This window comes from Stegostoma tigrinum, chromosome 2 (genome assembly GCF_030684315.1).
Source record: "Stegostoma tigrinum isolate sSteTig4 chromosome 2, sSteTig4.hap1, whole genome shotgun sequence".
In the NCBI taxonomy this organism is placed as follows: domain Eukaryota; kingdom Metazoa; phylum Chordata; class Chondrichthyes; order Orectolobiformes; family Stegostomatidae; genus Stegostoma; species Stegostoma tigrinum.
Genome location: NC_081355.1, coordinates 96,660,093 through 96,686,207, shown reverse-complemented (window position 1 = coordinate 96,686,207; position 26,115 = coordinate 96,660,093). Strand labels below are relative to the sequence as shown.

The 26,115-nt window shown below is 39.1% G+C and overlaps 1 protein-coding gene and 1 pseudogene across 7 annotated transcripts in view; both read left to right on the top strand.

Annotated features, from left to right (window-relative positions):
- Positions 1-26,115, top strand: part of LOC125467327 (adenylate cyclase type 1-like) — a 299,944-nt gene that overhangs the window by 137,421 nt on the left and 136,408 nt on the right. For 6 of the 7 annotated variants that reach the window (XM_048563037.2, XM_048563033.2, XM_048563026.2 and 3 more), the window contains one exon: positions 12,979-13,077. The exons of the other annotated variant lie outside the window; for it this stretch is intronic. In XM_048563037.2, the coding sequence (XP_048418994.2) occupies positions 12,979-13,077 (99 nt within the window). The remainder of the gene's footprint in view (positions 1-12,978; positions 13,078-26,115) is intronic. 7 annotated transcript variants of the gene reach the window in all.
- Positions 7,785-8,359, top strand: LOC132207188 (high mobility group protein B3-like; annotated as a pseudogene).

The following is a 26,115-nucleotide window of genomic DNA, read 5'->3' as shown; positions in this document are numbered from 1 at the left end:
CCAGAGAGTGTGGTATTGTGTTTTGTTGTATATCTATTGTAGCCGAACATGATGGAAGTGAGATTTGCATATATTGTGTACATGAAAGATATCATTCAAGGACTTCCTCAGAGTACCATCTTAGGCCCAACCATCTTTAATTGTTTTCATCATAAGACCAGAAGTGAAGGTTGCACAATGTTCAGTACCATTCAAGACTTTTCAGATACTGACCAGTCCACACCCACATGCAGCAAGACTTAGGCAATATTAGGTTTAAGTTGGTGACAAGTAATCTTCATGCCACATGAGCCAGGCAATGGCCAAATCCAATAAGAGAGAATATGACCATCTTTCCTTGATGTTCAGTGTTATCATCGACAAAGGTCCAGCCATTACCATCTCTGGGGTTGCCATTGATTGGAAACTTGACTGAATCAGCTCTACACTTACTGTACGGTTACAAGAGCAAGTAATCAACTTTTAATTCTATGGCAAGTAATGTATTTTCTGATTCCTAGAGCCTGTCCGCAAGGTGTAAAGGGTATGATGGAATATTTAGTCACTAAGAATCATAAACAGTATTCCAGGTTTGATCCAACCAGGTTTTTCTGCCGATGAGGCAGAGACTTTGTTTTCTGAATTCTAGACCTCTCAATACAAATATGAGCACCATTTATGAATCCTTAGAAACTGAAGCTGACTGTGGACAATTGTAGCAAGACCTGATCAACATCCAAACTGACAGTATTCCAATCATGTAGGTGCTGGGCAATGACCAAATTTTGATGAGAGAATCTAACCATCACTTGTCCTTGTTCAGTGGCCTTCCCTTCACTGAATTTCTTACTAACAACATTCTGAAATGACCTTTGTCCAGGAACTGAACTGGACCAGCCATATAAATAGTGTGTCTGCAAATACAAGGTATGTAATTCACTTCCTGACTCCCCAGTATGTGTCCACCATCTACAAGGCAGGACTATTATGGAATAATCTCGATTTGCTTGAATTAGTGTGGGTCGACTAAGTAGTTCTCTTGGCACCCCAGCCATCACCTTCAACATTAATTTCCTCACCACCAACACATACAGCAGTAACATATTAATTTACAGGAGACACTGCAGCAACTTATCCCAAGCTCCTTCGGCACCACTATCCACCTCTACCACCTGGAATGACATGGTCAAAAGATGCATAGGAATACCACCCAGAACCAAGCTCTGCCTCAGATGACTCACCAACTTATCTTAGAATTTTATTTCTATTTGTTCATTGTCACTATATGAAAATCATGAAACTTTCTTCTGAATTGATCTGTGGATCTATCTGCACACAACTGAAGCATTTCAAGAAGGCAGCTCACTATCACCTTCCCAAGGACAATTAGGGATGGATTAAAAATGTTGGCCTAGCCAGCAATGCATACATCTCTTGAATAAATAAAAAGAAGCTACTGATCGTGACCAGTCAAGTGATTGACTTTAATCTTTTGTGGCATTGTTGTTCAGTCCCTTGACTTACTTCTGTCTTATTAGCAATGGTCATTGTTTTAACCACTGTAAATATCTTTCCTTTCCTTATTGGACTCCTGGCCCCTGCACAAAAGAAATGACCCTACCTTGTGTTTTAACCTTTCAACTGAGGCCTCCAATCATCACATCAAAGAATCTGAGTCTTTTTGTTGGCCTGCTGTGTCTGTGGTACCTTCACTGAAACATTTCTTAGTGCAATTCCATCAGTTGCTGCAGCTTGAATTCGTGTTCCTTTAAAGAGAGAGATTCCTCAAAAAATATAAGCTGTAACATTTGGCAGCCTCACATGCATTTGAGTCCATGTACCCGGTCAGGAACATCTAACATGGGGCTGAACACTGCAGTCATTTGGGTGCTGCTGTATGTTGTTGACTTGGCATTGAATAATGTGCCTCTGATACTTGAACCCACAAAATTGACATCATCTGATTTTTAGCTTCTTGACTCTGTGATCATGTGAAGCAGATGATAACAATCATTTTTTTCCCATATCAACAAATTTACTAATTTATTTCCATCCACTTCAAGAGAGCATACATAAAAGATGTGAACAGTCAATCGATTTACTATACGTTTACTCTATCGCACAAAATCAGGATCTATTCCACCAATGATTCTTTATTCATCATCAACACAATAGCATCAATAAAATGTTCTCCCAATTTACATCAGAACATCTCAGTGTCATATATCAGAAAGTACAATCTGAGTGTTTCATTTTGTTTCTATAAAATCATGAATTTTGATTCTGTATTATTGCCAATGATCCATTGATGTTTTAATTCATATTTCATAATGCTTTTAAAGATAGCTTAATAATCAAATAACATGAACATTGATCCCCAGAGGGCTGCCATACCAGTTGTTTGCAATCTAGCCATTGTAACCACACCAGGTAGTCATTTATCATCTGTGCAGCATAGGATGAAACAAAAGCAGCTCACACTTTCTAACATTGTTCTGTCAGTTATGAAAAATGTGCTGCCTCATACACCCTCCTCCACAGCTAGAATTAATACATGTTAGCATTTTGTGTGAACATTATGCTGTTACTTCCTGACTGCAACGCATTTTCACCCAAACTGTGCTTTCAAGGTTATTTAGAAGGTCCAGGCATTCTCTTGAGCATCTCAGAAGTTATACCTGTAAATGAGTGTGGATCTTCAGTTGGCTTTAAACGTATGTGCTCAGTTCAATATGAATGTTTACCAGTTCCCGAGTGTAAGGAGTTACGTAACTTATATATACAATAAACATATCAAATCTCCATTTTTTTTCATAATGGAATGGCCTTGTGACAGCAGATACCTTGCCCATGGAGGTATCTCACTGGAAGACCTTCAAGGCACAGTGGAATGCTTCATGCTTTGGCAGAGGTACCACAAAGCCTGTGGTCACTGACAAGGAGCATGGAGGAATCTATCTACCATTTACCAAAGAGCCTGGAGCCCAACCTTGCCAGTGTGAAAGTGGCCAACACTGTGATGATATAATGAACACTAATGTTAGCCAATCTCTCAACATATATTGCAAGATAGGCAGAAGTCACCTGACCTATGAGTGTTGCGGTACATGTTCAGATCAGAGGAGTTGAGTTCGATGTTTGCCGCAATGCTAGTCCAGCTTGGTCTCATTTAGGTTCAAACTGCCATGCATGCACATGCCAGTGCTCAAGGGTGCTTCCATATTTTCATAGCAGACCAACGATCTGTGCTCCAGCAAATTGTAGAGGTACTGCCCAAGGAGAGTAGCTATGACATTGTGCTGAGTGAAACTGCTGTTCTCTCTGAGGATGACAACAGCTGCACTGTCACCACTACCATCCCACAAGTGCCCTTGCTGATATCTCTCAACCAACTAGACTGTGCTTCCTATGATGAGGGAGTATAGGCCAAAGCCAGAGTCTCAAGTCTCAAAGCTGCTTAAGCTCATCCTATCAGGACATCTCTAGTCTCCCTCTAACAGATCATCGTGAACTGTTCTATAACCACTAGGAAAGAACTGCAAAAAAGAACCAGATCAAGACAATGTTATGCTGCAAAACAGACATGAAATGAATGTTGAAGGGTATTAATTCAATTCTGTGCATATTATTGGAAGTATTGTTGGATAAAGCTGTTTTAGACTTTTTTGTGATCTGAGATAATGGGAACTGCAGATGCTGGAGAATCCAAGATAACACAGTGTGAAGGTGGACGAACACAGCATCTCTTGCTTGGCCTGCTGTGTTCATCCAGCTTCACACTTTGTTATCTTAGACTTTTTTGTAGTGTCTTTAAACTTTGGCATTTAGTCAAAAGGATGCTGTCTTGGTTAAAAAAAAACAAGGATACTAAGGTGGGAAGTTCTGAAGCAAAGGTAACATGGGGATGGTTTCTTAGAAGTTGGTATCCAATATGCTGCTCACTGGCAATTCATTCCGAAAAATGTTCCAGATGCTTCCCCAATTTCTCATCATGCTCTACCTCTTCTTCATCCACTCCCCCCTCCTCAGGTACCCTAGAACTTGGAGACAGATGCTGTTCCTTCATGATTGCCAGGTTGTGTATAGCACACCACCATGTAGTTAAGGGTACAATCTGATAAATACTATAGGATTCCCCTTGAGAGATTTAGGCAGCAGGGCTATTGTTTGAGAATGTGGAAGAAATATCAGCATTGTCCCTGGAACCAGCATGATTCATATTGTACAAGCACTGTTCAGATTTGTGCAGGAACAACAGATGGTGAAATTGGAATTAAATTTAAAAATGCGGACTGGAAAGTATTCTAATGGTGACCATGAAATCATTGGTGATTCTCATAAAAGCCCAACTCCTAAGGGGCTTAGGACACCACTCATTTGGAACAACCACTACAAAGTCTAAAGGAAAGGAACACCCTTTTCAGAACAGAAACTATTCAGTATTATTTAGGCATCAGAAATGCCAATGATAATCTCACCCATAATGACTATGCAAAATTTTCCTTACCAATATATGGGATACTTGTGCCAAACTTGGGTGATTTGTTTAACAGAATAGCGGGACAATAGACAGACATAGTCATACTCAAAATCTTAACTTACAATGTCATGTACACAGCCATCAACATCACTGAGCCTGTCTCATCAAACTACCTGGTGAATTCATACACCTCCATGTTAATCACCAATTGAAAGAAGAATTAAAGGTGGCAAAGGCATAAAATTTACTCTGGTTGGGGACTTCAAAGTGTAACTCTAACAGCTATACCGACTGAACTAGCCAAGTACGTAACACCATAGCTGCAAGGCTGGGTGTGCAGTGGGTGGTGAGAGAACCAACAGAGGGAGAAACCCTTTGACCTCACCCCCATGAATCTGTCTGTCACAGATGTGTCCTTCCCTGATAGTCTTTTTAAGAGATAATTCTGCACAGTCCCTGAGGAGAAGAATTTCCAGGTTCACATTGAGGATTCCCTCACAAATTGCCAGTCTTCAGCCAATTTGATTCACACCATATGGTATTTAAAAGAAGAAGGCTGAAGGCGTGGAATACTGCAGTGGGGTTTATATCATATACTTTGTGCTACATGCCTGACTTCACAATTATCATCACAGTGGGAAGTCTGTTATTTCACAGTTTGAATGACAGTTCCAGATATTTGTTTTAAGTCTTTGACATGGGGTTATGAATACAAATGTGATAACAAGGTATAGAGCTGGATGAATACAGCAGGCCAAGCAGCATCAGAGAACCAGGAAGGCTGACGTTTCAGGCCTCAACTCTTCTTCAGAAGGGTCCAGGCCTGGAACGTCAGCTGCCTTGCTCTGCTGATGCTGCTTGGCCAGCTGTGTTCATCCAGCTTCACACCGTGTTATCTCAGATTCTCCAGCATCTGCAATTCCTACCATCTCTATTTATGAATACAAATGTTTATTTAAAAGTTATTAAGCATTGGTATTAAATAATTGTTTTATAAGGGATTAAGAACTGAAATATCTGTTCTAAAAGAGATGTATTTTAAGGAATGATAACATAGTGAATGAGTTTATATAATTGAGGATTTTTAAAAAAAATGTTAGATGTAATTAAACACAGCGCGGAATCTTATAGTGGCTTGATGATGTTGGATTTGCAGCAAAGTTTTACGGGAAGTCTGGTGATGCCTATTGCAATGTCATGAGCAACTCTTTGCATCTTTTATGTGCCAGCTTAGTAGAGAGGAAACTTTTATACTAGGTAATAATGTGTTCCATAAGAAGAAGAATTATTGCTTGTTATGTGCCTTCTTGACTGCACAACTCATTTCAATAATATTCTGCTTTTTATCCTAAAGCACCAAACAAGTTAGATGTCAAGAATTTTGACGTGGAAGTCAGAGTGGGTATCTGCTGATTTCAATTTGCCACTGGATGCAAACACCCTCTGTGTTTCTCAATACATGATACATGGGCACTAGCCACTGCCGTGCCTTGTTCACAGATATTGCCATGCAACAGTTGTCAAACCCTATTCCTCATGGCATTGCTGTGATCCACTGGCAGGACACTTTGGGAAGCACAGATCTGCATTGCAGGGTACCCTGGCAACTAGCTTTGCAACGCTGGTGCAAGCACACTTTGCACAGAGATAGGCACCCAGTTCACAGATTGGGCCACTTGGGTCACTTGTTGACTGATGCTCGGTCATTTGGCACCTACCTACATGCTTGCAGCATTCATCTTGCCTTGCCTTGGAAATTAATGCAGTCGAATAACCAGGCAGTCTGTCTTGTTAGTCAGCAGTGCTCAGTCAAGGGGGAGTACATGGTGCTTTGTGACAGTGTGTTACTTCAACCTTGTAACTGCTCCACATGCTGCTTGTGCAATCCACCCGCTTTATGTGCAGCAAGCATGCAGTCATATCTGAAAGTCTGAGGGAAGTATTCCTCACCCATCAGTCAGAGGCTTTTGGCACAGTTAGTCAAAGGCAATCTCCCATTCCAGTGCTGGTGGCGGGTCATAATCAGGCATCTGTTCTTGATCAGGGAGCCTGTACCCCTGCAGTGCAGACAGTGGGTCAAAGGCAATCCTGTGGTCCCATAGCAGCTGGTCCAGCAAAAAGACTGATGTAGTTGAGGAGAGGTACAGCCACCAATCAGGGGTCTGGGTACTTCTCATCTGGTACTGTACAGTTAGGTCACTCAGGGTGGTGGGCCACAATCAGTCCATGAAGTCTGTCAACATAAACTAAAGGTTAGGGAGGATGATGGGAGGCAACAAATGGTCTCCTGCTGTGGGAAGCACACGTAGACAGTTGTTCTTTGGGACTGAGAACTGCTTGCTGGAGAGGAGGGGCGATGATAATTGTGAAGGGGGAGCAACAATATTTGCAAGGGGTGTACAATAAAACACCAATGGAAAGGGACGCACATCAGGGTCCAGGATCAGGAGCATCTTGCTCCTTAAAAATCAAACTAAATTGCGCTGATTTGCCTTGTGAGATTCTAACTCTGATCTATTATAAATTCTAAAGAAGCATGCCATTGTTTTCAACTGGGGATCTGGGAAGCATGGAAAAGATTGCTGTCAAATTGAAAATTAAGGATGAGAATCAAGCAAAATGTGGCAAGGCTAGATCAAAACCTTCTGCAATCAGGCCAAGGATTGAGGCAGAATTTGAGAGGCTGGTCAAAATGGGAACCCTGGAACCTATAAATGTGAGTGATGGGGCCATGATTATCCTAGTAGTGATAAAGAAAATTGGATCGGTGTGCACCTGTGGTGATTTTAAAGTTACTGTTAATCTGATACTGTATGCTGAGCAAGATCCTTTGCCTTTAATCGATGGCCTATTTGCTGGATTGGCTGGATGCCAGCTTTTCAGTAGGCTTGGCTGAGGTCAATTTTTTCTCCAGATGAACGTAGATCCTGAGTCACGGAAATACTTGACAATTGTAACACATAAAAAAAACTATTCAAATACGAGTGGCTTCTATTTGAAATTGCATCTGGATCTGCATTATTCCAATGTGCCACAGATTAGATTTTAAGTGGATTGGAAGGACTCCAGTGTTATCTCGATGACATTTTAGTCACGGGGAGAAACAAAAAAAGAGCATCACTAAAATTGAAGATGCTATTCTGCAAAGACTTGAAAGTTATGATCTATGAATAAGGAAAGATAAATGTGAATTTTTAAAATCCTCCATTGAATATGTAAGTTGTGTCGTTGTTGATAAAGAATACTTAAGTCACTTTCAAAAGTAAAAGCCAGAACTGAGGCACCAGCAGCAGATCCAGTTGCCAGCCACCGGGAAAACATCAAAATGGCAATGCATGACCCTATGAAGTCAAGATGCACAATGTCCTCTTATGCTTAGTTTGTTGAGACTAATCATATAGAACACGAGAAGTAAGGCCTTGATATTCCTGTTAACTCTCAGAATTCTCCAAAAAATGCTCACTGAATGAAAGAAGATAACATTTAGCAAAGACAAGGCCACATTTGAACGATTGGCTAATGTAGATAAGGCACATTATGACTAAGAAGTGAAAAATAACATGCCAGCTACAAGTATCAAGAAGAAGGACTCCAGTGCACCAGAAAAAGGCTCCCTCTGGTTTCTGCTGGTTTTGTTTGGACCATTGACCAAAAATCAAAGCTGAGTCCTGGCTTATCTGTGGGTGATGCAGCATAGAAGCTTGGTGAACTGTGAATTACATGCAGTGAAGAAGCAAAGAAGGCATTCAATAGCAAAACTCAGTAACAGAAGGAAAAATGCTAGGATGTTGCTGATTAACATGCCAAAAGCAAGGTTAATAGTGGAAAGAAGCTTTCTGCCAGGAGAAAGCTCATTGTGACACTGATGATGATGGTGGTGGTGAAGAAGGTGATGATTAAATTGTACCTTTGCCTCAGCTCAATTACTTGCTACATAAATGAAAGCATTTAAAATACATGTGTAGCAACTCTGTTGTAACTTCCGAATTTTGTAATTTAGTGTGTATGTGGCCGAAGGCAAAAAGTAGTTTGAGTTTCAACAGTACAGGCCTTTTTGTAATATTCACATGACAACAAGCATTTTAAACCTCCCTCACTTGTAGGAAACATTGTTTGGTGTCTGTCCCATATACTGAAAGGGTCGTACAATGTGTTTTTGACTTCATTCAGAATGACTAAGGTATGGTTTATAGAGGAGGAGCCACGCGATGGTAGTGATCAGTTAATCTAGACATGTTAATTTGAAAAGAGTTAAATATCATTCAACGCTGACATCCTGTGACTATATAATTATGTTAAGGCACTGCAAAAACTGTTGATAAGCAAAAGCCAAATCTAAAGGGCTGTAAAATGATAAACAATGTTTTTTCCATTTCTGTGAACAGTTGAATATAGGTGGTGTCTGATGTAAACAGGGAGGGACATTGTGTATTTATGAAAACACATCGGACTGCCGCTTTAAGAGTCAGGTCAATGACATCATTTCTCTATTTTGGAGGGAAACAGTTCAGCCAAATATGGCTGCCTACAGAATGAACTTTATCAATAAAACTCCTCATTGCTAAACACTTCTGCCTCCTATACTTCGTGAAATGTAGCAGAGGGCAGTATCTGGCCCAAAATATTAAAAGCCTTGGGCTTATTCCATGATGTACTGCTGGCAGAGAGGCTGTGTTTTAAAAGAGGCAGGAACTGGATTTAGAACTAGAACATTGTCAGGCAATTATCTGACCCATGTTTTCTGGCAATAGTTTTCTTGGTTAGAGTGTGACTCCATAGAATTAATCCTATATTTTTGTTTTTGAGTTATATATTCTTCAGGAATGGTTTGGACAAGAAGCAGGGACTTTAGGTTGAATTTTTACTTTGAAAAGTTAAAGTTGTGTGGGTTTTTTTGGGAGGGATTCCTACGTAGTCCTCTTGCTGTGTCTGATCAAATGCATCTTTTTAAATATGCATCTATCCCATGGCATCTTTCACATCCATTTTTAGTCCCATCGTACCATGTGCCATTCCCACTTACCAGATCTCCACTGAAAGATCATCTTTAGCATCCACGCCAGCTTTGAAAGGCTGATGTGCATCCTGACAAGCTTTGGCGATTCAGCTTTCTCATTGCAGTGCAGTTGCAGAGCAGCCACATAGCCACAATTCTTTTGGGGCATGGCTGACAATCCTTTGCACTTACAACTCCATTTGTTCACCTTCAGTGCTGTTTAATTACCAGCCATACCATTTACCCGTTGTAGCTGTAGCCTTTCTAAACACTCTGTCCTGAATGCTCACTGGACACCTGCAGCCCATCTTTGAGCAGTATGGGAATTTTACAAGCAGGTGAGCAATCACACAATTGGTCCGAATCTGAAATGTCAACTTTCCTGCTTCTCTGATGCTGTCTGGCCTGTTGTGTTCCTACAGCTCCACACTTTGTTATTCCAAATATGAGCTTTTGTTTGTTATGGAAAGTAGTAGCATATTTTTGGATTTATTTTCAGATTGTAACATTTTGGCTTTTAAAAAATATAGCCTGGAGTTTTCCATTGGACAGATAATCATTTCTGAAGCAGAGCTGGGAGTTGTACTTGTGGGCCCTGCAAAATCTCCAATACTGCAGAATCCAAAGGAGCTGCCAGTGTTATCATCACAGCTGAAGTTATTACTGGACAAGTCATAATCCAGACTAAAGTATGCCTTGATCGATTCATATTTTGTCTTAACAAGATTGTCACTATAAAACACAATTCTACAATGCTGCAGATTTCATTTTAGCAGTAAAACAAATGTCTATTACCCAAAAGAAATGTACAATAAATAAAATGAACCAAACTGTTTAAGTATTCTGAAGTAGGAGCACACTGGACTGGAAACATTAATTCCATTTCTCTCTCCACAGATGCTGCCAGACGTGCTGAATTTTTCCAGCATTCTATATGTTTGTTTCAGAACAGCTAGCATACTCAGTACTTTGTTTGTATTTACATATAACACAACTTTAAAGATTCCAAAACAAACAGCAAACCATGATCCCATTAATCCCAATAAAATTATTTTATATCGCACATTTTAGCGAGAATTCCCTTCTCTGATGCATCTTCATTTAACTGTGGCTTCAATTCTAATTGTTGGGAGTCTGTTTCATACAACTGAGCTTAGATATTTCAGCTGCCCTTCAGCCCCCACCCCTGGAACATCGCACCTTTTACACGCACTGCTGAAATCGATAACAGCTCAAGCTGGGACTCAGTTCCAGCTCCCTATTTCTAATGGACCCACCTTGATGTGCTTTAAATATTCTACAATTTAACTGGTACATGTACCTCTAAGAACCTAACCCCACCCCCTTGGCACCCGAATCATCTGACACCCTACTTATCTGGCATACAACCCCTACTCACATGACATTGCACCTATCTAGCACTCTACTCTCGAACACCTGACCCTTACAGTTACTTTAAGTACTTGAACTTTCACAGGAACTATCAAAGTGGCTCTCTATGATGCTGGACCTTGAGGTTACAAAATACGACAGCTGACTGCTGTGAAGAAGAGATCATGGTCTGACTTCCATGAACTGTTCTGTGCTATGAGGGATCTGTCAGCATGGAAGTATGGATCCTCATTTCTGCCGCATCCCTGATCAGACTCTCCAGTCAGAAATATGAAGCTCCTTGACTCATGAAAATGGGATTGAGTGGCGATCTTTTTGAGATTGCTAGTCCTTGGAAAATCTGGCCCCATATGGCATAGGTTTCAAGATAATGATCCAAACATTTTATTTGGGCAGACAATGGTTCAGGAGGTAATTTGTCACTTCTTTGACTGAGAATTTTGCTGTGTTGCATTATTTGCCTGATGAACCAGGCAGCAGAGTGAATATGGTATAATATGGAAGAAACAGGGAAGTTAAAGTCAAAATTTTGACTGATTTGCAATAAAGATTTGAAAGCTCTCATTTCTACTTGTTTCTTTCTGTTTCACATTATATATAATGTGTTAAGACTTTTTTTGAGGAGAGAAAGTTTGCAACAGACAAAGCTGAAAGATTGCATAGTCAACTGAGGCTGAATTGATGTACAGGTACTTTCTGTTGAACTAGCAGTCGACAATTTGAGAATTCAATAAAATTTGATAAACCATTCGATATGCTCAATCTGTTTGTAGATGATGAACTTTGAGCTTTAGACATTGTTATAATTAAATAATTATCTAGGACACATAATTTCTTTGTTTCTAAGTTTCCATTTAATCATACTCTGCAGGCCAGGTCAAAGAGGTAGTTAAAATAGCCTGAAGGAGTACAGTGCACTGAGACTGCCAGGTTATGTTTCTTCAGTTGAAATGACTAGTGTGTCTACATGGTTTTTAACTTCGTGCTTTTTATTTTCATTTCCTTGCAATAAAACAACAGTAACAATCTACATTTAAAAAAAGTTTGAGTTTAAAACTTATATGTATAGCATATGTTGTTTTAAGACTATACAAGAAGATCTATTGAATGACAATTATTCTAGCTGCGAGGAAAATGTGGTAAGCTTCAATTCATTTCTTCCCGAGATGGATGCATCTTCACTATATGCTCAGTATAATGTATAATATAAATTTTAAATGGCCTAAAATAGATGGCAGGCATTAATTGGTTATGAAATTTCTAGACCTGGAGACATTCTTAATTTACTAGTTTCAGTGCGGACATTTAGAAAGATGACAAATCTTCAGTGCCAATTGGCTCATCCACCATTGAGATTAAATTGGGTGAATTAGATGCCTATTCCAAGGTACAAAAAATGGTTTCCTCCTTCATTGTAAACTGCACAATACCTCTACTACAGCCATGTTTTGCCTTGGTCCTGGGGATTGATCTAACATGACAATTCATACTCCTGCAACAGTCAATTTAAAAATTGGTTGTCAGGCTGCAGGTGCGCTTTATAGTCATATATCAATATGAGTTTCCTCTAGACCAGGAAGCCTATCTGTATCTCTTGATTCTTTCAGTCAATGATTTTAACACCCCAGTGATTGTTTATCAAGAGTTAAGCTCCATGTGGAGGATACTAATATTAAAATGTGCCAAATTTGTCAACATTTTGTTCTAACTTTTAATTTTGTATTGTGATACTTAGTCTAGTAAATAATCAGGCACTGAACTTCATGGTATTAAAACCTAGTGTTAAATAACAATGAATAATAATCAATCCATTGGGATGACTTTTGCTTGCCAGATGGTTCTTTTGGCAGATCTACTCCGATCTTAATCACAGGAACTGCTATACTCTCACTGGCGGGAACAAAATAAAACAAAAACTTAATGGTTAGCACTATTCAAAACTGGACACAAACACACTTGGCTGGACTCTAAGAAACTAATCTGTTTAAAGGATACTAGAATTATATCATTCCCACAAATTGGATAAATTAGACATTTTAGTTCCATTGTATATGGGATTAGAGCAGAAGAATGTCGAATCAGGTCAATCTTTGGTCTTTCTAGCAGCTCCTTACTCCTCCTCCTCCTCCAGATCCAGGGAGCATTCGTTTAAGCAGTTTGTGTGTCCTAAGAAGAGTCCTCAGAAGCAGCGATTCTCTGCATCCACTTCCAGTTGTCTCATGGAACAACGGTAAGTCCTTTTCTGTTGTCCCAGTCAATCAATTAGCAGCATTGATTCTATTCCCAGTGATCAATTATATTGAAATCCAATTCCCATTGTTAGTGACCCATTGACAGTATCTTAACCATATCCTTATTTATCTGTCCTGGGAAAGATTTTGCAATGCATATTTAGGAGACCGATTGCACAATAGAGGTCTTGCAAATCCAATCTAATCTTCAGTCTTTCTGGTTTCATGCAAATTTCACACTTGCTTTTCACTTTCTCCTGCTGTAAATTGCCAGTGGGCAGGCTTGAATACCCATTCTATACTGTCCAGTATCCTGGATTCTTGAATGTATTTCTGCATCAGATTCATCCAGAGTTTGAGAGGTTTTTCATTGATAAGAAGAATTACTGTCACAATTTTGCACAAAAACTAAATACTATGTGAAAAAGCTTCAACTACAAATTCCAAGCAAACTGATTTATCAAGTAATCAGATGTTTCATTTTTTTCTGAGTATCGCTATTCCACTGGAAAGCCATATTGATTTCACTCTTGAAATGCAGCAGAAAATTTGCTGGGGCATAATGGTAGCTGGCAATCTCACCTGATTTAAATGTTGATTGATCTTAGCAGTAGTTTTATAGAAAGCTATCTACATCTATATCAACATACTTTAAAGGCAGTGGAGATTTGATTTGGGATACTGCCTTCCCTCTTTGTTTGATATTTTTGTATGTATAGTGTCATTCCATTCTCTCTTTTTCACTTGCCTGTTTGCATTCCTGCTCACCATTCAGAACTCATCCTGGTTTTCCTTTGAATGGCCAACATTAAGATCTTAGCTTCAATAATGGTGCGCCACCTTGCTTCATAATGCCATCATGCTGCTTAGGTGGACTGCACAAGTCTGGACAAACCATTTAAAATTTATACCAGAGTAGCAATCTTTTGCATGGATTGGAATTGTTTACTGTATAAATCATATTAGTTGTCATTAAAGTCATCCCTTTCCCTTCTTTGAGCCTGAAGATCTGTTGTATTCCAGATATTTCGCATCCGTTTTTACACACAGACTTGTAAAAGGTACAAATTTAGAACTAGACCTTGATGAAGGCAGTAAAGTAGATTTTTGGATTGCAGTTTGCAAGGAAAATTTTGGGTAAAAGGGGAAAGAATTGAATAATATTTCAGCAACTTGTATGCAGTAATGTGACAATTATATCAAGATGGTTACAGCTGATGAAAGATGCTACATACCATATATCTGAAGATTGTAACATTGCATCAACTCATAGTGTGTTTTAGCTAGGAATAAAAGTCACAAAAATGACAAAATTTGAAATAGTAGCATTGTGACATGAGTGAATGGTGATGCAAGGAGTTAGCAGGTATGACAGTATGCTATTTAGGAGTTGTGACATCCATAGCCATTCCAGTTAAAGTGAGTAACTCATTAGGTTTTTAAAGTACTAGCAAGTCACTCATAGCCTCCCGTACCAATTGAGATAATTTCTTTGAAACCTTTAAGTCTTTACATCATACCCCATTAGACATTTGTCAATACAAAATTGAAGGAACTTTATGTTCACTAATGTCCTGGTTTCTTCCGTCTAAATGCTCTACATTTTATATTCTTTCAGACGTAAGTGGTTTTTGCAACCGAAAATAAAATTATATCTGTAGGAGTAGTTAGTTCATTGAAGCATACTAAATCCTGGTCTCGTACCTCGATAGACTGTCTTTAACTCCTTGTTAAGGTGTTCTCCCTGCAAACAAATGTTGCTCTATGGCCTTTCTGCTTTTGGATATAACTTCTCTTATTCTTAAAAATAAACGTGTTTTGATAGTTAAACATAATGAGGGAAATACCTTTTTTCTTTCAGACCAATAGCTACTTCCTTTCAATAGATCTGATTACATAAAAAGATGAGATCTTCTATTTCAGTCTAGACTATTTGAAGCATTCCTTAATCTGGTAGCTAGAAAAAGACGTAATTACATAACTTGCATGACATCAGTTTGGCCATTTGATTTTCTTTATTGGCTACTTTTATCTTTAATCTTATCCTTGTGATCCATTTTATTGAACGAAACACATTTCCTTTGGGTTCAGTGCCATTTCCTTTGTGAAAGATCTTTATTATTAAGAAAAATGAGATCATTACAAGGCTTTTAATTTATTTACTCTGATAGAGTTGAAAAAAAAATTTCACATTGCTGAGTCCCACAATGTGAGAACTAATTAGAAAAGTTGGACTAATATTGCTTATAAATACATCAAGTGTAACTACCACTTCCATCACTCTAGCTAAAGCACCCAAAGCTGCTGATTGTATTGGATGTACCTAACATTGATTCAACTTTCACACTGTCAGGTTTAGTAGCTACATCAGCCTGACACTAACAATGACATCATTGTCACTTCACTATTAAATTAAAGCTGATCAAAATACATAAGTATTTTTTTCAAACTTTTTAATTTGCTGAAGGAGGTATTGAAAAGAAATATTCAGAGTAAGACATATAATAAGCATGTCCTTATGATATTATAATACTGACATCTATTTTTCTGAAAATTAGGTGAAATGGCAGATTTTTGTTACCATAATTTAGAAACAACTAATATAATTGCAGTGCTGCCTACTCTCAAAATATCTAGTTCATGAAAAAATGATTCTGTGAGCAGTAATTTGTTTAAAAAAAACTGACCATAAAATCACAAAAAGCATTACGATCCTTTTGCTGCTCTCAAGACATCAATGTACCACTTAGTTGACATAATTGTAAGCAAGCATCTTCAGTAAACTGCACACAATGTTAGCAGCAAATGAAAAAGGTGATACCTCCAAAGTGCAGTTAAGTTGTATTAATTGTTAGTGACCTCTCTAAAGCAGTGGGAAAAAAACAGAACCCAAAATATAAAGAAATGAAATAACTTCATTTTGATGTCGCCTTGCCTGACTATAGGACAAAGCATTGCATAACTAAAAAGAATTTTTTTTAGTAGCTGTTGTAGTGCAATACAGATGGCCAGTCTGATCAGTTGGCTGGATGTCTAGTTTGTGATGCAGAGTGACTGCAACGGCCTGATTTTAATTCCTACACAAGCTGAGGTTACCATGAACAACTCCCCTCCTTAACCTTTCCCCTTGCCTGAGACATGGTGACCTCAGGTGAAACCACCATCAGTGATCTCTCTCTAATGAGAGAGTAGCCCTATGGCCTGGTAAGGCTATGGCAACTCTAGCTTAATGCAATTAAAAATGTAGCAACTAATTTGCACACAACAAAGACCACAATCAACAATGAAGAATGATGGGATAATTTGCATTAGTGGTTTATAGTAAAAATGAGTGCCAACTAACTTACTTTTCGTGATTTTAATGCGTTCCAGGGTGCTTTACAGCCAGTAAATTTAAAGGCTAGAAAAGTTAATTTGCACACAACAATCTCATGCAATGCAATAATGATGAGGTAATCAGCTTTGAGATTTTAGTAGTGGGATAAATATTGGCTAGCACATTACCCAGATTTTGTTTCACCATTGGTCTTGGCTAAAAGGTGATACCTCCAAATGCAGTTAAGTCGTATTAAAAATGCAAAAGGAATATCTCAAATCAAAACCCATGACTGAGGTGATGAATATTGGAGCAATCATGGAAAAAGGACCTGATGAAATAATAAAAGACGCTGCAATACTTCAGAGTATTTCAAAAACTCAAAGGTAAGATGTAAATATTTTGGTAAACTACTAGCTCATGACATAAGCACATTGCAAACATATAGTTGCACCTATATATGGGAACATAAAGAGATGACATAGAAAAGATAAGGATGTAACAGGTAAAATAGTAGAAGTACAAATGATAGAATTATATATGTTTCAGTGATTGTGAAATGACAAATAGATTCCAGGAATGAATTTCTCTGGCTCAAATTGGCTTTTCTCAATACCTCTCGTTATTTTTGTTTGTTCATGGGATGTGGATGTCACTGAGACTGGCGTTATTGATGATCCATACTAGCCCTGCAGAAAGTGGGGGTGAGCTGCATTCTGGAACTACTACAGTTCTCGAGCTACTGCTGTAATTGGGTCGTCGGGACACCCAGAGTGCTGTTCAGAAGAGTTGCAGAGTTTTGACCCAACGACAGTGAAGGAACGGCAATAAAGTTCAAAGTTAGCATAAGCATGCCCTGGAAGGGGACTTCCAGGTGCTGGTATTCCTGCTTCCCTGCTCTGTGAGTTTGGAAGGTGCTATCAGAGAAGTCTTGGTGAGTTGCTGCAAGCTAGTACACACCACTCTCTGTCAGTAGTGATGAAAGTGAATATTAAAGGCAGCAAATGGATGCCCATCAAACGGGTTGCTTTGCCTCAGATGGTATCAAGGTTCTTGAGTGCTTTTAGAGCTGTGCTGATCCTGGCAAGTAGTGAGTATTTAATCACACTCTTCTGCCTTGCAGATGGTGGGCATGTTGCGGAGAGAAGGGAAGTGAATTACTCACGGTAAAATTCCTAACCTCTGACCTGTTCTTATAACCACTGTGTCTATATTGTAGAGTCAGCACAGCTTCTGGTATATGGTAAACTCTGGGATGTTAATGGTGTGAAATTCAGTGATGGTATACCCATTGAATGTCAGTGGTTAGATTCTCTTTTGGACATAAGCATTGTCTGTTATTTATGCAGTGTAAATGTGACCTGCCACTGATGTGCTCAACTTGCGATGGTGTCCGCATCTTGCTGCAAATGGACAGAGACTGTTTCAGAATCTGAGAAACTGCAAAGGGTGCTGAACATGGAGCCCTGGCTCAGAACAGAGTTTGCAAACAAATCGGGATACAAATGGAAGGCAATGCATATTTACTGGTGATGCCCCATCTGCATTTCTCACAAAGGAAAGAGAACCAGGTTACGTTCGACCTGAATCAGAAGAGTACCACTTGTAAGCATATCAAGTGTTACCATTGCCTAATCTTCTGTATAGACAATTCTTGGGTTGAATTTTACAATAAAATCGATTTAAGTGTCATTTTTGTTGTGTTTTCTGGCAAGTTTCCCTCTGTGGGACCTATGCTCTCATCTCAAAGTTGCCTCATTAACAATGGACCACAGCCATATGAAAACCTGCTTGTCTGATGCCAACCTGATTCCCCCACTCGCTGTGGCCAGAGGTAGTGGCCACTCCTAATTCCTAGAGTTGGTGCCATCTTTAAAGGGCCATTGCCGACCCAGTCAAGCACTGTCAGTCCAGAGTTGCTATACGCTATTCATGATATTTGCCCTGGACTTGGCAGATAAAGGGGACTTGATGACCTACTTTGCAGACAGGAACCTAGAAGACAGGATTTCAGCAGAGGAAGGCAGCCCTCTTCACTAAATCTGGCAGAGGAGGCCACAACATCAGACCATACCAACTTGGTCTTGAATATTCATTTTGCTTTTGTTCTGAATCTGCTTGGGAGGGATGGCTTGGAAACCATAGGATCTGTGAATTCTATAGAATGTAGAACCAGTGGCATGGTACTGTTGAGATGGTCTATGATTTGCATAATATGTAAAGTTAACATATCCATGCAATGCACATTAATAAGTGCATAATATAAATGCTGGATAGATAAGTATACTTATTAGCGTATAATGTCTTCTAAGTTATATTGAAGATTTCACAAAAGTACTGATGGATTGTTGAAGTTTTGTTTATGCTGTTGTTGTGATAATTGGCAAAAGTAGATTTTGTTTAGGCAGATAAACTGACACAACACATAGCAATTTTGGAGGAACACGAAATCTTCTAAATTCTTTCATGCAATTGTTTGGGAGCAGAACTTAAACAAAGTATCAGTCAGCAGATTGCTGATAAGCCAGTGTCCCGTGGCTACCGTACTGTGACTCCGGCCTTTTTGGTTTTGGTTGGGAGGAGACTGATTTGGGTGTATGGGGTAGTTGGCTATCCTAGATTACCCCATTTTTTTCCTTTGGTGGTCTGGATAAATCTGAACATATTTATGTATTGTTTTGATGCCAGTGTCATAGCTGTACTGGAACTTATAGCTGGATCAATTTGCTATTCCTATTGGATAGTTCCTCGACACAACAGGAGATTATCTGCAGCCAAATTGTCTAATATCTAGTACTCTTAAAAAATAGAGCTCAAAGACCTTCTGCATTCACTTAAGATTGGCTAATTGTTATGCAGCAAAAACACATGTAACATTGTTAACCATTCAGTACAATGGTAAAATCTAAGATTGAAAACTTGCTAAGCATTTACCCTGCAAGTGCGGTACCAAAGAAGAGTTATTTTATGTTTAAAATATATTGCGATCAGTTGTTCTTTTCTTACGTAGTAAACAAAGCATCCAGGGTGAGGGTTTCCTCAGGAATCTTTTTCATTTTCCGTCTAGGGTTTTGTTAACAAATCATTAGAAACTATGGAGAGAAACAATAGTTACAGAAATTTTACTTCCAGATGTACAGAAGTAAATCTAGAAATAAATATGCAAATTAATATCTAATAAGGCTGTACAGGTCAAACAAGTATCAGTATTGCAGGTTTTTTTTATAAGCTTTTTGAAGCTTTTTTCACTGACACTTTGGTGCAGCCTGTAGTATTCTTTGTGATCCACTGCTCACAGTGGCATTGCCAGAGACTGCTTAGCTGCCAGTCATACAAATTGGCTGGCAGCTCGCTGAGGCAGGATCTTCACTGAGTGAAGGGCAGAAATGTTATATCTAGACAATTGGCTGACAGGTAGCTGGTGGTGGTTTGGGAAACCACCTCATTTGTTAAATTCTGCAGCTGGGGAATTTGATAGCTATGTCAATTTTTAGTCATTTGTTTTCTCGACTACTTCTTCTCTTTAGACCATTGGTTTCCTAACATATAGTTTTTGTATCTTCTACTACGAAGAGAAAATGATTTGTTTAAAGTCTTTGCCAATTTGTTATCCCCAATATAACTTCTATGGTAACATGCTCATGTTTTCTTTTTATTAAGCCTCTTTTGCGTATTGGGGAAACACGTACAATCTGCTTTTGCACTCCATCTTAGGCTATGCTCATAGTCTACTTTTTCTAATATAACAGCTTTTTGCCTATTCTTTGGTTTGTATAACCATCTTCACCTTCTGACTTATGTATCATCTCAGCCTCTTCATTAGTTTACTAATTCTTAACTTGTTTTAAAATCACAAGATATGGTATTTGCTGACAAGCCTAGCATTTATTGCACATCCATGATTGCCCTTGAGGTTGGCATTGTGTTTATGTAGTGTAGGTAATCCAATCGTGTTGCTGGGTAAGGAGTTCCAGCGTTATCACTCAGTGACAATAAGGGAATAGCAATTTGATTGTAATTCCTAACATGTCAGGAGTGTGCTAATATGGAATTTGGAGGTGATGATGTTTCCATGTGCTTTGTCTGGTAGATGTCATTGTTTTGAAGCATGGTGGAAAACAAAATGGCTTGCTAAGTATCTCCAGTGCATCTTGCAGATTGATAGCATATATTGTAGTCACATTGCACCACAGGGGAGTGAACAGCTTATAGAAATTGTTTAAGGGAAAATATAATGATTTTGTTGGGGATTTGTGGATTTTACTGCAGACAAAAGAGAATGCTCTAAGTCTGAAGGGTTCTCTTGTTCATAACCCCAAGCTGTTCAGTTACCTGAAAACTAAGCACATGGTAGTTTGTTGTGGAAAGCCGTTGTCATCAATAACTAATCATTAATACTGAGACCAATCTTGTGCCAACTGATTGTTCATTTATACACACTGTTCAGTCCAGCTTATCTTTAACTAAGATAATGGGAACTGCAGATGCTGGAGAATTCAAGATAATAAAGTGTGAAGCTGGATGAACACAGCAGGCCAAGCGGCATCTCAGGAGCACAAAAGCTGACGTTTTGGGCCTAGACCCTTCATCAGACCCGTCTCTGATGAAGGGTCTAGGCCTGAAACGTCAGCTTTTGTGCTCCTGAGATGCTGCTTGGCCTGCTTTGTTCATCCAACTTCACACTTTATTATCTTTAACTAAAACTTCCACTATTGCTTGAGGAAATGGTTGTGTTTGCAGTGTTTACAGAAATGTCAGGTTACCTGCTTTCTCAGAAACATGCAGTAATCCTTTCATAATCATTGTATTTTTTTAAAATTCCTGTCAAAAATACAGAGGAACAAAATGATATGGTATTCACAAAGTTTGAAGTGTGATAGAAGGTTGTGGGACATATTAAGATTATTTAGAAAGGGATCTTGAACTTCATAATGTAAGCATTGGGAATGAAACCAGAGAAGTGTGCTGAATCTTTATAAGCCGCTGGAAGTAAACAAGATCATTTACATATAGTTAAATGAAATGTTTGATTGGATATCATCAGAAGTTAGTAGATGTGTTGCTAAGTTGTGGCATTAATAGTAAAGATGTGAGAATTATTCAGAGCTCACATAGAGATGAAATAATGAGCATCAGTTAAGAAAATGGATAATCTGTTATATGCTGTACTGTCAGAAAAAAATCAATCGGTGCACAGAACAAATAGTTAGAGAAATGGATGAAAGTGCAAGGGTAAAAACAGAGGCAAACCATAAACATGTAGCCTGCTTCTGACATGCTGTTACTTGCAAAATGGGAAGAGACTGTAAAATATCACAGATCAAATAAAATTGAGAGATTTAGAACATGGATTGAGAATGAACACCATAAAAACATGATGGTTAAAATGGATACTTTAGAGGAAGCTGGAGTGATATTGAAGTGGATGGTGTCACACTGGAACTGCATGTGTCTCTTTAGGACACACGAGAATTCAGATGTGTTATAAAGGATAGAAGAAGAATAGAGATAACTGGAATAAATTTGTGAAAGATATGTTAATAACACGAAAACCCAAGATTGTAACAAGAAAATAGTCATATGATTCTATAAGCTATCAACTTTAAGCCTCATAAACCAGGACAATTAGTAAAGACCTGTGGAAGAAAATAGAAGTCTTTGAAATGTGGATGATTAGATACATGCCAGAACAAAAATCAATGTACAGACCAAAACACAAATGTAGAAATATTTTGAATTGCAAGATCAGAAACCAGTTGTAAAAAGCAACTTTCAGAAAATAAAGTGTCAGTATTTTGGCTATTTGACCAATGCAAAACATTGCAGACATCACTCCTAGGAGGCAATCTCATGGGTAACACAAGGAGCGGTCAATCGGAGTATAATAGATAAGGGGTGTCACAGTGGGGTTGAAAATGAGCTACAGTGGATGCGTAAGTTTGGTGAAATGCAGATAAATATGGCATACCATGGCAGCAGATTTGCTGCAGATGTAGCCACTGCCAGCGTCAGCAGCAGCAGCAGAAAACAGTGTCTAGTTCTGTTCACCACGCTTCCAGAAGGATGTGAGAATCTTTGGGAGGCAACAAAGGAAATTTAGCCTTATGTTTCTAAGGTTGAGCTACAAAGTTAGATTAGAGAAACTGGGTTCTTCTCCTTGGACCAAATGTAACTGAGAGAAGATTTAAAGTATATCACAGATCTGCCATGAGACAGAATACAACTTGTTCCTTTTCCCAAAGGAAGGCACTCCAGTTAAACGGGCAGCTTCCTTTGAACAGTCAATCATAGAATCATAAAGTACAACAGATGCTCTTTGGCCCATCAAGTCTGGGCTGTTGAAACTCTAAATCTACGAGTCCTACTTTCCAACACTTGACACATAGTTTTGAATGTGACATTTAAAGTGCTGATCCAAGTTTTTTTTAAGGTTATGACATTAAGTCAATATTTTTCAATGTTAGTTGTAAACCTCTAAAAGCCTTTTAGCTGTCAATTGTATTTTTAAATCTGTAAGAATTCTTTTGACTGTTTTATCTGAAGTTTTAAATTTTACGTCAGGAAGCAGGCTGAACATTGATATATTTCCAAGTCAGGATTGGTGCATGACTTGGAGAGAATTTGTAAGTGATGCTGTTCCCATGCACCTATGACCCTTGTCATTCTGAGTGGTAGAGTTCACAGGTTTCAGTTTCCAGTGCCTTCAGCCATTTCCTTTATATCATATTGAATGAATTGAAATCATTGAAGACTGGTGTCCATGACACTAGAAATCTCAGAAGGTGGAGACGAATCATCCACTTGGCATTTCTGGCTGATGGTGATCCTGTTTTGACAATATTATATACACATCTTGTCAAACAGTGCCTGGAATGTCAACTCCTGGGAAACTCTGATGTACTACTTAACCCAGTCTGAACTAAAGTTCACACCAAGTGCCTCATTATTTGGCCAGTTTTGTATCAATATGCCTGTCTTCTTTTTCTTTCTCTAGTCCATAACTTTGTTGGCTAATCTAATTTACAGCACTTCTTCAAATACCGTTTTTGGAAATTCATGTATAGCACCTCAGTAGCATGACCTTCATCAATATACTCTGGGATCTTATCATAAAACTCAATCAAATTATTTAAACAAGATTTGCATTTTTTTGGAATTCATTCACAGAAGATGGCCAATCCCTAATTGTCCAAAGGGAGCTAAGAGTTGACCACATTGCTGTGGTTCTGGAGTCACTTCGACCAGACCAGATAATTATGGCAGAACAAAATGTGCGTAAAGGACACAAGTGAAACAGAGTTTTGTTTTTTATTTCCACAGCAATCAATAATTCAAATTCCACCATTTGCCACACGGAATTTTAAACCAGGTCCCCAGAATGTTAGCTGTGTCTCTCTGTATTAGTAGTTCAGTGGTAATACCACCGGGCCATTGCCTCTCTCCTTAACTAATATATGTTAATTTTCCAAAATTGTCCACGCATGTCGAAGTGACTGTTAATTTCGTCTCAGCCTGTTATTTCTAAAAGCTTTCCCATCTCTTATCCTGTTAAGGAAAAACACAGGCAAAGGGGGACAACAAAATCCATTATTATTTAAACTTCAGCGTTTCCGAACAACATTTTGACCTTGCCCCATGACCTATCCCAAATAGGCACGTTTGGCTATGGCTAATGTTTCAGGATTAAGTTAGTGAAGTCAATCCATGCACAGATTAATCTTTCTTTTAGCAGCTTGGTCATGTTATGCTGAAATTCTTTGGAATACTGGGGAAAGGTAAGTGTAAAAGTGGCACTAGTGTAGTCTGGCCAATGTGCTACATTCGGCTTGGTGACTTTGGACTACAAACCTGGAGTCAACACATCGGTCTGCCTTTCATATGTTAAGTGAATTGTCTCTGAAATTATCAGACCTCCTCTATTTTTGATAAGTAATTAACATAATAGGAGCCTATTTTCTGGGATAAAAGGTTGCCCATGCCATAACTTGGTGGATGCATGAAACACAAACTGGGATGCAGTTGGATTTTTTTCAGAGACTGCGGTATAGCTTCAGTTGAGATCATGCCTAATTTTAGCAAGCAGCTGTATTGAGACTGGAAATTATGCTACATATCACTTTTGTTTGATTCAGGTTAATTCCTCAGGGAAGGAACTGAAAATAGTACTCTCATCATCATTGAGCACTGTACCATTTGTACTAAGAACTGTGTCTCCCATGGGAATTTGTGTGTTCTGCTAGAGGCATCTCCTGCTATGAAATGGAAGAGAAAGAGAACTGCCAGACAAGCGCAAGTGGGCTCTGAGGTGCAAAGAGAGATGGGAAATCAGTTGTGGAGCCAAGATTGTATGCACTCAGAAGCAAAGAATTATTGAGATGTGTACATGTTACACGGGAAGTAGTCATGACGCATACATCTCCAGGCACTCCTGGGTCCCAGGAATACTCATCAGCCCTGAAACTTTGGATGGCTGGCTGCTTGGGTACAAAGAACTCCCCTTGGGATATACCATTGGTTTGCTCAAGATGCCTGAATAGATCAGGTTTTGCTTTTCAAAATGCAGCAGCCAGAGTGTTCTTTTGGTGATGGTAGGAACTGCAGGTACTTTAGAATTTGAGATAGCAAGGTGTACAGCTGGATGAACACAGCAGGTCAAACAGCATCACAGGAGCAGGAAAGCTGACTAGGCCTGAAACATCAGTCTTCCTGCTCCTCTGATGCTTCTTGGCCTGCTGTGTTTTTTTGGTAATTGTTTGCTGTGCTTGGTGAAAGCTAGCCCTGAAAACGAGGGGAAACTATGTCTGGGAAGGAATTGAAGGAGACAGCCCAGTCCTCTGAAGAGGAGAGTGAGTCTCAGCAGGAAGCTGTACAAGCTGATCCATGGACATGACCAGTGAAGCCCTGATACTCAGAAAACCCCAGTAGCTGTGTGTCGGCTTCCATAGCATCTTCCTAGTCCTTGGCGACTTCTGTTCACAGCTCCCTGTCATGAACATCTGGACCATGGAGAGATAATGTGCGCTAGTTCAGTAATGTTAAAGGAATCCAAATCATCACAAACCCCCACATTAACATCAGAGTAATTCAGACCCAAACATCAGAAGTAATGGTCAGATTTAGTCAGACAATTATTTGATCGTAACAGTTGTGTATGTAAACAGTTAAGAGCAATTGTCACATTTCACAAATAAGATATATAGCTAATGTAAAGTTTTCCTGATGATTTTCCTGGATTTGTTATTTCGCACTGTCCCCCATCACTGTTAGCCATGTTGGAGACTGCTGATATTTATTCCTGTTTGCCTGGGATGGTGGGAGTCTTGTGCACAGTGGCACCATGGCACTTGATGCCAGTAACAGAGAGGAGGAGGAGGAGGGCTATTTCCATGGACAGAAGGAGTAATTTTCCTCATCAAAATGTCCTGAACAATGCCCTTGATGGTGCCAGCAACTGTTCACTTGCTGCCTTAAAGTCCATCTGGCCCTCTCCCTCCTTTCCAAAGATGGATAAGGATCATTATGCGATTTCAGGCTCTGCATTTCCCCTCTTGCCCTGGAACTGGGCTGCAGAACTCAGACAAGGGCTAAGTCAGAATAAATGTCCATTGCCCCATAAGTCAACTATTGTGTGTGGTCCTCCAATGACAGACATTAGACTCACAAAAGAAGAAACCATGTGTTTTGAAGAGCAAGTGATCACAGTGTTCATGACCTACTGGGG